Source organism: Scomber scombrus, chromosome 18 (genome assembly GCF_963691925.1).
Source record: "Scomber scombrus chromosome 18, fScoSco1.1, whole genome shotgun sequence".
NCBI classification, from domain to species: domain Eukaryota; kingdom Metazoa; phylum Chordata; class Actinopteri; order Scombriformes; family Scombridae; genus Scomber; species Scomber scombrus.
Window position 1 is genome coordinate 26,170,589 of NC_084987.1, and position 11,382 is coordinate 26,181,970.

An 11,382-nucleotide genomic window follows, 5' to 3' on the forward strand; every position below is an offset into this window, starting at 1 on the left:
GAAGACAAAATAAAATGGTTCATAAGAAAGATTTACATTTATTGGTTTATTTAATAAGGGGAAGATACAATATACATAGGCAGGCTAGAACAAATGATGCAGTATCATAGCTAATGATAATTTGCAACACCTGTCCCTTGGAGGGCTGTTGTGAAAGTAAGAGAAAAATGTTTTTAAAAATAAAATAGAGATTAAAAAGTAAAATAGGAAGTAAACCAAGTACATCATAATAAATCCAGTATAGCACAGAATACAAAAGAAGTCAAACATGGTACATGGTAATATAAAATATACATTAAAAACTAGACATGAGTACATTTTTGTTGCTGAATTAACCATTTTAATCTATCAGTCATATAAAAACACACAACTGTCATTTTGAAATCGTACATACAAGTTACGTAAGAAGCTACAGTATGTTACAACCCTCACTCTGAGTGCTTGTAGACATTAGGCCTCATGCAAGAAACACTCATATGAAACTATTTTTTGCACAATGTAAAAGTGATTTAAGAGAACCTGTGGTATTTAGAATTTTCTAAAGTATGAACAATATTTACATGTGATGCAGACCTATCATTCAATTTATACAGAGATTCTCTCTGTTCACAGGGCAAAAACTTTACTTCACCATTTTTTCTAAATGAAACCCACAGACAGAGCTGCACCGATGATGCTAAAGATGAAGTCTCATGAACTTGCACCTCCTCATGACCTGGTGACATACATCAGGCTGAAACGAGAGATTTACAGCAAGTTTGTGCAGTTAAGAGTCATTGAATCCTACTTGGAATACCTTACTCAAAAAAAGTCAGAAGTCCCATTTCCATTAAGGAAGTTCCAGGTAACATTTAGGAGTTGGGAACTTTACAGGAACGTCCTCTCACTTGGTCCTCTCAGCTGTTGTGTCTCCATTGCAGAGTAGGACCTTGATAGGGCCCACCGGACTCTGGAGATGACGTAATCATTCTGCAACAGTTTCCATCGTTGCGTAATCGTTGTGCAACAGTTTTGACTGTGACCTTCCTGCTATGGAGACATGCGCCAACGGTCATGTCCCCGTAAAATTACCCCGAAGTTCCTGCAATGAAAACAGCCCTAGAGAAGACAAAAATGCTCTTGCATGTGGATCAATTGACACTGATTGTTCCGTTACAGCATAATCCAAGGGGTAATATCAAAAAGTCAGGATGCACATTTCTTAAGTGTGTGATCTTGTACTGTCTTGTTTTAGCAGAAGTGTGAGTCTATGCAGATGACTCTCCCTCTTCCATCTGACACAGAGACACAGAGGAGTCCGATCTATTCAGATACTCAAACCCAAATGCAGGATAGAGGGGTTCAGTGAATGTGGATTGGAAGGTGTGGAGGTGCATCAGTGTGTCAAAGGAGACCCTGTAGAAGGACAAGACGCCAGCAGGCCAGTCCAGATACACTGCCAGTCTTTCAGGAACACGTACGATGGGAGCGTGTGTGACTGTTATTCGCCTATCATTATGAAAGGCAGAGTAACGGTCACGAGAGCAGCACAAACTCCAAGACCCGTCACTGAGCCCGAGGCAGCAGTCAGCAGTTTCCTCTCTCCTTCTGATTCCCCTGTAAGTCACTCCCACAGACACCCACCCCTTCCTCTCCACCTCCCAGTAACAGCGGCCAGTCAGACCATCTGTACACAGCACTTGCTTCCAGTGGAGGAATTTCTCTGGGTGATGAGGGTTAGACTGCTCCTCTCTCACCAGAGTCACTGTTGTCTTGTCCTCAGACAGAGAGAGATAACGGTGTGCTGTGTTTGGGTCCAGGGTGAGTTCACAAGCATCTGATGGGGAGAACAAGAAACTATTCAAATGCTGATACTGATGTACTTTTTTGTCAAGTGTTCAGACCTCTGATTTTGAAACTTTCCTGAATTTGGATTATTTTCAAATAATATTAGTGGCAAAAGTGTACAAAGTGTACCGTGGATACAGATGTCATTTAGACAAAGTGGAAATCATCTGACTGCAGATATCAGACAATCAAGGCCAGGTGAACCTATGCTGTTGTACAGTTTATTCCAGTTTGTCAAAGAAAGTGACTTTTTATTTTATAAAAGCTTGACTGAGAGTATGACATGGATACTTGACAATATCATAGCACAGTATGTATAATACTTTATGTGTCTCTACCTCAAAGCCCTCCTGTGTTCATCTTATCTCCCCTCCCTCACCTGAAAGTCTTTAAAAAACAATACAACTAATGGCAGTTTTAATTATATTACAAGCAATAAGGTAATAAATATAAAATAAGATGTATACTCCAATGCTTATACACGCATTCACATACATAGAGATATATATGCGAGACAAATAAAAAAAATTGAAGTGAACTAAACACATTTTTTTAAATAAGTGACATTTTATCAAGAAAATAAACCTGGCTTCTAAAAAGCTATTTAAGAAATCAAATTAAAATTTTAGCACAAATTGCACATGGGCACTTTGTTTTTGCAACTTAACTGCTGGAGTAGAGGACAGAGCCTGTTCTACTTTAAATTCAAATTGATCATTACAGATTAAATATTTCAGTTTTCCTCACGTTCAATCTTCCAAGATAAAGTGACTAAGAGAACTAAGTCCTGCTTCTCAAAGGTATCATACAAGGGCCAAATACATACAAAGTCTTTGTTATGATTGTTTTTTCTACATTCATGCATCAAGCTGAATACAAACTTACACTTCCTCAGTCCAGATTTCAACCAGCGCATTCCGGCATGGTCCACACTGGTGAAATACACAAAATCAGACTATTATATTTTCTTTTTACAATCAATATCACTCATAACCCACTGTTTTAAATATGAAACAGCATGAGATTACAGCCTTTTATCAGCCATTCCGCTCTACATACCAGAGAGTGTCCAGTCTCCACTGTGGATCCTCCAGTCCTGCAGAGAGCATCATCACCCCAGAGTCTCCTGGATGATTGTAGCTCAGGTCCAGTTCTCTCAGGTGGGAAGGGTTGGAGCTTAGAGCTGAGGCCAGAGAAGCACAGCCTTCCTCTGTGACCAGGCAGCCTGATAACCTAAACACACGAGAGAGAGAGAGAGAGAGAGAGAGAGAGAGAGAGAGAGAGAGAGAGAGAGAGAGAGTGACCTGGGGATGTTTTAGAAAAACTAATTGCAGCTGTTGCATTCACGATCGTCTTCCTGTGGTCACATTGAATTTTTAAAACTTGCATCACAATCTTCAAAATTATCTTTTAGTCATTTCAACACTGGAGACAGTAAGACCAATTTAAACAGTCAGCTGATAATCAAAATGATCTTTCCTGACCTGAGAGTTCCCAGTCTACAGTGTGGACTTGACAATCCAGGGGAGAGCAGCTTCACTCCTGAATGCTGCAGGTTGTTGTTACTCAGGTCCAGCTCTCTCAGGCTGGAGGACTGCAAGCTGAGAACTGAGGTCAGGGCTTCACAGCTTCTCTCTGACAGGTTACACAAATTCAACCTGAGGAATTTGAATGAAAAAAGCAAATATGACAATAAAAAAGTCAGACTAAATACAGATCGGAGAAGAGTGATATAAACATAAAATTCAGTTTCACTCATACTGTAACTGCTTCCATGTTTGAAAAAGACCTTTTCCAAGTATTTTTTCCTGTCTGATTTATTATATGGTTATTAGTGCATGTCTGCATTAGTTGTAGTTTTCTTACAATGCATGTTATTTTAGTGAAATAGATACCTGAATGATTGCATGTCATTATCAAAAGAAGTGTAAATCTAAGAGCATATTTATCAGTTCACATTCATATACATTTAACCTTCAATCATCACTTGTGCCTCATATTAAATATTCATATTCATATTAAAGGCCTCAGCTACAAACTGGGAATTTTAAAGACATGGGCCCAGACAGGGAGGGTAAAGCAAAAGAGCCTATTGAGCTGCATTTAAGAAAATTAAGAAACAACATCATACACAGAATTAAAAGTTGGGGTATATCAGCCTCTGCTGTTTTGATTATGAGCACTCTTTTTTTTACCTGTCTGATGCAAGTTTTGTTACTTGTGCAGTACCCCTTTAACTAGTTCTCTCATACCTCTACCTCTACCAACACCCCATAATATATTTTAAGAATCCAAAAATGATTTAAAAGAGAGCTAAATTGAAATTTCATGAATGTTGACCTGAGAGTTTTCAGTATACTGTGTGGATTCTCCAATCCAGCACAGAGCATCTTCACGCCTGAATCCTCCAGGTTGTTGTTACTCAGGTCCAGCTGCTTCAGACTGGAGGACTGCGAGCTGAGGACCGAGGCCAGAGCTTCACAACTTCTCTCTGACAGGTTACAGCCACTCAAGCTGAGGATAGTATATTACAACCAAATAAATAGGTGCAGGGTGCCAACATAAAACATGTTACGATCAATTACAAATGACAAATTGTTTTAAAATTGAAGTGAACTGACCTGAGAGATTCCAGTTTACAGTGTGGACTCTCAAGTCCAGGACGGAGCAGATTAACTCCTGAATCCTCCAGGTTGTTGTTACTCAGGTCCAGCTCTCTCAGACTGGAGGACTGCGATCTGAGAACTGAGGCCAGAGTTTCACAGCTTCTCTCTGACAGGTTACAGCCACTCAAGCTGAGGAAGAGTTTATGACAAATATAACATCAGCCACAAACTATACTATACTATAAGCTGGACAAATGGCACTGTGTGATGTGCTATTTTTTATAAGCTAAAAAAGTGATCAAATAATTTGGACTCTCTTCTGTTAAAAAATCTTCACATAAACTTATATATAACATATATAAAGTATATAATATTACTTATAGACCTACAAGAATACAGTAGAGGCCTTGACCACTGGCAGTAGCCTCAGGAGACCCTCCTCTGAAGCAGCGTACTTCCTCATGTCAAACACACCCAGGTTTTTTTCTGATGACAGTAAGATGAAGGCCAGAGCCGACCACTGAGCAGGAGACATTTTGCGTATACAGAGACTTTCTGAACTCAGGTACTGCTGGATCTCCTCCACAAGAGAATGATCATTCAGCTCATTCAGACAGTGAAAGAGGTTGATGCATCTTTCTGGAGAAGGATTCTCATGGATCTTTTCCTTGATATACTGCACGGTTTCCTGATTGGCCTCTGTAGTACTTATCATCTGTTTCAGCAGGCCCTGTAGGACTTTCTGGTTGGTCTCCAGGGAGAGACCCAGAAGGAATCGGAGGAACAAATCCAGGTGTCCATCTGGACTCTGTAGGGCTTTGTCAATAGCCGTTCTGTGGATCTCTGCTACAGATGGTTTGCTGAAAAGCATCTGCACACTTTGGAATTTGAGTTGTTGTTGCTCCATCACATTTTTGTTCCTGTTTACAAGTGACTGCACCACGTAAACAGCAGCCAAAAACTCCTGAATGCTCAGATGGACAAAGCTGAACATCCTATCCTCATCCTTGACCTTCTTCCACCTGTGCTCCTTTTTAAAGATCTGTGTGAACACTCCTGAGCACACCGAGGCTTCATTTAAATCAATACCACATTCTTTGAGATCTTTTTCATAGAAGATCAAGTTCCCCTTCTCCAGCTGGTGAAAAGCCAGTTTTGCAAGTGACTGAATGTACCGGATGCTCTTCTCTTTGCCATACTTCTCTTTTGTCTGTCTGATCTGAAACGCCAAGAATTCTGTGTACAATTCAGTCAGAGTTTTGGGTAGCTCTCCTCTCTCACTGGTTTTCAAAACGTCCTCAAAAACTGTAGCAGTGATCCAGCAGAAGACCGGGATGTGGCACATGATGTGGAGGCTTTGTGACGTCTTGGTGTGGGAGATGATTCTGTCGACCATCTGCTCATCTCTGAATCTCTTCCTGAAGTACTCCTCCTTCTGTAGGTCAGTGAACCCTCTGACCTCTGTCATGATGTCAACCAAGTCAAGAGGGATCTGACTGGCCGCCGCTGGTCGAGTGGTTATCCAAAGGCGAGCAGAGGGAAGCAGTTCCCCCTTGATGAGGTTTGTCAACAGGACTTCTACTCTAATTGACTGTGTCACATCAGTAATGGGAGTTTGGTTACTGGTGAAGTTGAGCTGAAGGCGACTTTCATCCAGCCCATCTAGCACGAACAGAAGTTTGAATTTACTTTTATCATAGTTGGTGTTTCCTGAAGCCTGTATTTCTTTGAAAATGTAATTAAGATCCTCCTCTTTGATGTCTCTCGTTTCCCTGATACATTTGTGAATGAGCTCTGCAAAACGAAACCTCCTACCCTTCAGTAAATTCAGCTGTCGGAAGGTCAGGGGGAATGTAAGATGCACATGTTGATTGGCTCTTCCTTCTGCCCAGTCCAGGATGAACTTGTGTACAAGGAATGTTTTGCCGATTCCTGCAATCCCACTGGTCAGGACTGTTCTTACTGGTGTGTTTTTTCCAGAAGGATGTTTGAAGATATCGTTGGGTTGGACTGGTTTCTCTGTTACCTCTGGTTCTCTTAATGCCATCTCAATGTAGCTGACCTCATGCTGCCTGGTGATGTTTACAACACTCCCATATGTGACGTAAAGTGGTATGTAGACGTCATCCAGGTGTTTTTTATCCACCCTTTCTGTCCACCCTTCTTGTGCACACATAAACCTATTCTGGAGGTGTGATTGGAGCATGCAGTGGTATGATGCAATGAGTTCTGGAGGGTCAGGTTGTAGCTCCAGCAAATCTACGTAGAACAAATGAACGTGGAAAAAGATTACATATCAAAGCTGGGTATCCATAAAAAATATTGTGTAAAATGTACCCAGGCTGAAGCCTACTAACTTGACATAATTGCTTCTTGTTGGCGACAACATTCAATTTACATAATGTAAGACAAAAAGGACCAGAGGATTATATACTGTGTTGAACATTCAATTCAAGAGAATTTAAGGCTTTTCAGAGGATACTTATGTTTTTTGTTCATGTTTTCAACAACTGCTGCTTTAGATACCAGATCGGCTCTACCTGACAGACCGGCTCAGGGTCCCAGTAATGATGACATATTTACTTATAGTCTTATTGTTAGATAAAGTTTGCTAATATGTACAAAATCTGCCATTTGTGTTCTACAAAGCAGTTGGCGGGGTAGGGATTGAACATCTCTGAGGTGGTATGTCTGTATTTGCCCTGCCTGTAAATAATTTGTCAATGTTTATCCATAGGAAAACTAATTTATGAATTATTTGACTTACTTTCTTATAATTGCTTTGAATGGCTCACAAGTGATTCACAAAATTCCAAAAAAAGATTATGACGATATCATCTACTAATGTTCATATTTGTTTATGAATATTTCATAATTGACCATTTGCAGATGACTTACAACATATCTGTGACGTGTTAACATAGTATTAATCATTTACAAATGTGTGTTAATGCTTTGTTCATGGTTAGTTCCTCAGTAACTTAAGTCCTATACATGAGAGGAAGAGAAAATTACTGATTAACTTCCCAATGGAGATTTACCTTCAGTCTGATTGCTGGTGAGTGCGTGAAGAAGAGAAGCAGCCTGTGGTTGAACATAAGATGCTTTCCTGCTGTCTGAGGTTTCTGCAACACCACGAACATTCACTGAGAGAGAAAGAAAGTCAACGTCCATACTTTTTATACAATCCAGAGGGTTTTTTTTTATTACATGTCTCACATTTAATAACTTACATGGAGACTCTGAGCTGATGCTGGACAAACTCTGCACCAGATCATTCCTGTTGATCTTCTTCAACACTTTCTTGATCACCTCCACCGACTGTTCACTGTAGGTCTGCACAATCAGGTCCAGTGTGTCCAGTCTGTCAGCCTTTTCCAGACGACTCTTTGGGATGGCTGGGAAGTCTTCCAGGATTTCAGCTTGCTGCAGGAACCACTTAAAGATCTTAAGCTCCTCATCGCCCAGATCATCCAGTGTTTCCAAGAGTACCTCCGTAACTGCCGTCATTATCAGTCCTGGCAATTTCAGACATCGTTTTTACCTCCAATAGCAAGATGATCAAAAGGGAATCTAATATCACCTCACTTCACAACATTGTTCTAACAATGAATCCTTAACACATGGAATGAATAACTTTTATTGCTAAACATTAAGGATGTATGTGTTATGATGAGCCAACCATCTCTAGGAATTGGATGATTCTGCATCTCATAATGGGTATCATCATTGTAGGAAGCCAATATGAGTAGTGCCTTACTAGAATATTACACTTCCTCCTTGCCATTGGTGTCTAGTCATTTAACCTGTTCATCACCAAGACAATCTCTCCATAAATAAACACACCACAGGGCATTTAAACACTCAAGAACATAGATACATGACATACTTTTTTGTTCAGAAGAAGCTTGGCTAGTAAGCTGGAATAGCCATTTCTGACTAAACTCAACACAAGTCAAACACCAATCTCCTAACTGAGGGAGTAGCAAAAAGCAGATTCCTGGGAACTTGATTTGTCATAAAGACTTGATTTGTCATAAAGGAGTACTAATAAAACGGGTATGTTCCTTAAAAATGTCATTACTTGGTTGGTGTTGAAGTTGAATATAGGGAAGTAAAAAAATAAATAAAAAAACAGGAACTGAGGTCTAATTTCACATTGTGTAATACCTGTTAAGCAAATTTCAACTTAAAAGAATGTCTTATTTTTCCACTTTTATTTATCACCATATTGTATTATAGAAAGTTTACTCTCCTGGCTGTCTTCTACTGACTTTTTTTCTTTGGTTTTCTTTGCTGTTTTATAAGGTTTTTGTAATCAAGGAAGCTTGAATGTTGCAATGTAGAAGTTTGGTGCAGCAATAGTATTCTGCACGGCATACACACATTTTTCACATCATAATAATACCATAACATGTTGCAACCTGTGGACCACATTCTAGCAACACTAACAATAGACTATATGTTCTCAAAGAAGGTTCGCTTGTCCCCAAAAGTCACAAATCACATATAACTCTAATGAATATTCAAATGTACAACTGCACTTTTAAGTCAGTCTTATATACAATTATAGAATATGAGGCAAGAACTCACATCCAAATGAAGTGATTTTCATTCTTCATCCATACAGGAAAAGCTGACAGATGCTGCTGATTGTTCCTCAGTCTTCTGTGTCTGTGTGTATTGTGGCTGTCACATCCTCAAACCTTCACTCTTGCAGTGGCAGTGTACGTCATATGTACGTCCAGGGCCGAGAAATATTGTGAGTAGTCCCAGTCATTGTTTCCTCACACAGTGTGTACACGTCTTGCTCCATTCCCTCTGATTGGCAGCCAGGCATCCTAACACCAACATTATTTAAACCCTAATCCATTTACTATTTGCTACGCATTGACTGATGATATACTTACCGGCAACACAATATTGCTGGAAAGAGGTGTTGCCAAGTAGGCTCAGCTCAGAGAAAAACAGTGTAGAGATCAGGTAGTTGTTATTTTTTACCACTAGATGGAGAACTTGAGCCAAATCCCTCACACACTTGCATGGTAAATATAGTATGTAGCTGACATGATGTGAATCCCTCTCTTCTCCTGGTTGAGGAACAGGACATCTGTCATAAAAGATGCCAGAAAGGTGGACAGCTTCAGGAGAAACAGGTTCTTACTGCCTAAAAGAAAATGATTGATAATCTGTTTTTAGCAATAAAGGATTTAGAAGATATAGAGGCAGTAATAATAATAATCATAATTTAATTTTGTTTCAGTACAATATTAGGACATTATTAATGTCATTTTTTTAAAATTTAAAGATGGGCAATCCGTCCAACTCTTTAAAAATCACAGATTTGATGGAAAAGTTTTCTAGGTGTAAAATGAATATGAGATGGTGTGTTTAAATGTGTCATTAAAGGTGTAGCAGTCCTCGGATCGAAAACAATAGAGAGTCTGATGCGTAAGGTTTTCTTTTATTTTAATCCACCAAATAGCAGATGACGTCAAGCAGCAACTTTTAATTCATTAAGTCCTCATGGCACCGTGAAAACTGTATTGAAGACATACAAATAAACATTTCACACATGTGTTTCCACAGCGCACATCAATATTACATGAATGAAAGTTATCTTAATTTAACTACACAATGCTAAAAATCATACACAACTATTTCTACATGTTATAAATATAAACAATCACACATCATACCTCGCTGCGCTCTCCAAAGAATGCAAACATGATACGTGTCCTTTCTACTGTCATTAAACTATGAACTGGCAAATACGATCGTCTCCTCATCAATCATAAAACGTGTGAACTGACCAAGACAAGCTCCAATTTGTGCAAATTACGCATAAAGTGCCAATAATAATTCAACAGGCCCGAGCGGAGTATTGATTTGCCGCTGGCTGCCACGAAAGCCAAGCAAAACCTCCACGGTGCCGCCTGTTGGGCCAATTGGTACAGGATATAGGATATCCGGTCAATACACACATATAAGTCATATTAAACACATACCAAATTCTAAATATTTAACATGTTACAAAAAATAAATTACAGACATTATGCTCATAACCCATCCCATGTTATTATCAAAAATATCGAACAAACAGAAGTACAAATCTCAGTATGGTCATTTACAAAAGGTGTAGTGATTTAAAAACACAGTTTTTTTTTATTTGAGGACATTAAATTATCCAAATTTGTCATTGACGATTTGGGGAAAAAATATGCTGACTGGACCATTTTTTGGAAAAATGCAACAAAAAAAGGGTTTTTTGCGCACCATGGAGACGATGGAACTTTTAGGAGCGAACGCCACAACATCAGAACGCGCAGGTGTGAACAAACCTGTGCCAGTTCTGTGTGCTGTCAATACTCTCTCAGTTGGTACTTGACATGTTGATATTTTCATCATTTTCATTAATTATGAAATGTGATTTAGTATTTTCATTTTGGAGAGAGAGGAGTGGTTCCGCATGCAGTGAATGTGTGCGTCCTGCAACAAGGATGCCTCCATCTCCTTCATGTCTCCTAATTTAAAACTATTGCGCACAATTGTGAACTAGTGTTAAACAACTAGTTTGGTGCACACAGAAGCTCAGAGGTTAATGTGGTTATTTTGGTTAAGACATGCTGTTAGTTTAACCTGGTTTAATTAAGACACACATAGTTAGAAGTGCAAGTACAAGGCCTGGGCATATCAGCACGGGGTCCTTCAAAGACTGCTCTGGCCGCTGCTTGTGTGTGAAGTCTCACTCTCCACCATGGAGAAGTTGGAGAGGAAAATCAACTCCTACCGTAGGAGGTGGCTGGGTGTACCACGAAACTTCTGCTCGATTGGACTGTACAGCACAGGCAGCAAGCTCCAGATGCCAGTAACATCTGTGGTCAAGGAGTACAAGGCAACAAAAACAAGCCATGCCATGATGCTACGAGACAGTAAGCATTGTAGAGTT

At 39.6% G+C, this 11,382-nt stretch overlaps 1 protein-coding gene across 1 annotated transcript; it reads right to left on the reverse strand.

Annotated features, from left to right (window-relative positions):
• Positions 1-252: 252 nt before the first annotated feature.
• LOC133999095 (NACHT, LRR and PYD domains-containing protein 3-like) lies at positions 253-9,106 on the reverse strand. The gene is made up of 9 exons (XM_062438245.1): positions 9,027-9,106; positions 7,667-7,951; positions 4,823-6,692; positions 4,449-4,622; positions 4,168-4,341; positions 3,312-3,485; positions 2,887-3,060; positions 2,713-2,759; positions 253-1,816 (listed from the first exon to the last, which is right to left on the reverse strand). Exons 2-9 carry the CDS (start codon positions 7,941-7,943, stop codon positions 1,248-1,250), a joined length of 3,459 nt encoding a protein of 1,152 aa, XP_062294229.1. The 5' UTR covers positions 7,944-7,951; positions 9,027-9,106; the 3' UTR covers positions 253-1,247.
• Positions 9,107-11,382: the final 2,276 nt, after the last annotated feature.

Excerpts from the sequence above, each read along its gene's own strand:
- LOC133999095 (XM_062438245.1), bottom strand. The coding sequence starts at position 7,943 with ATGACGGCAGTTACGGAGGTACTCTTGGAAACACTGGATGATCTGGGC. Across the intron at positions 4,623-4,822 it reads AAGGCCTCTACTGTATTCTT|CTTGAGTGGCTGTAACCTGT; the intron begins GTAGGTCTATAA and ends ACTCTTCCTCAG. Across the intron at positions 3,486-4,167 it reads AGTATACTGAAAACTCTCAG|GTTGAATTTGTGTAACCTGT; the intron begins GTCAACATTCAT and ends CAAATTCCTCAG.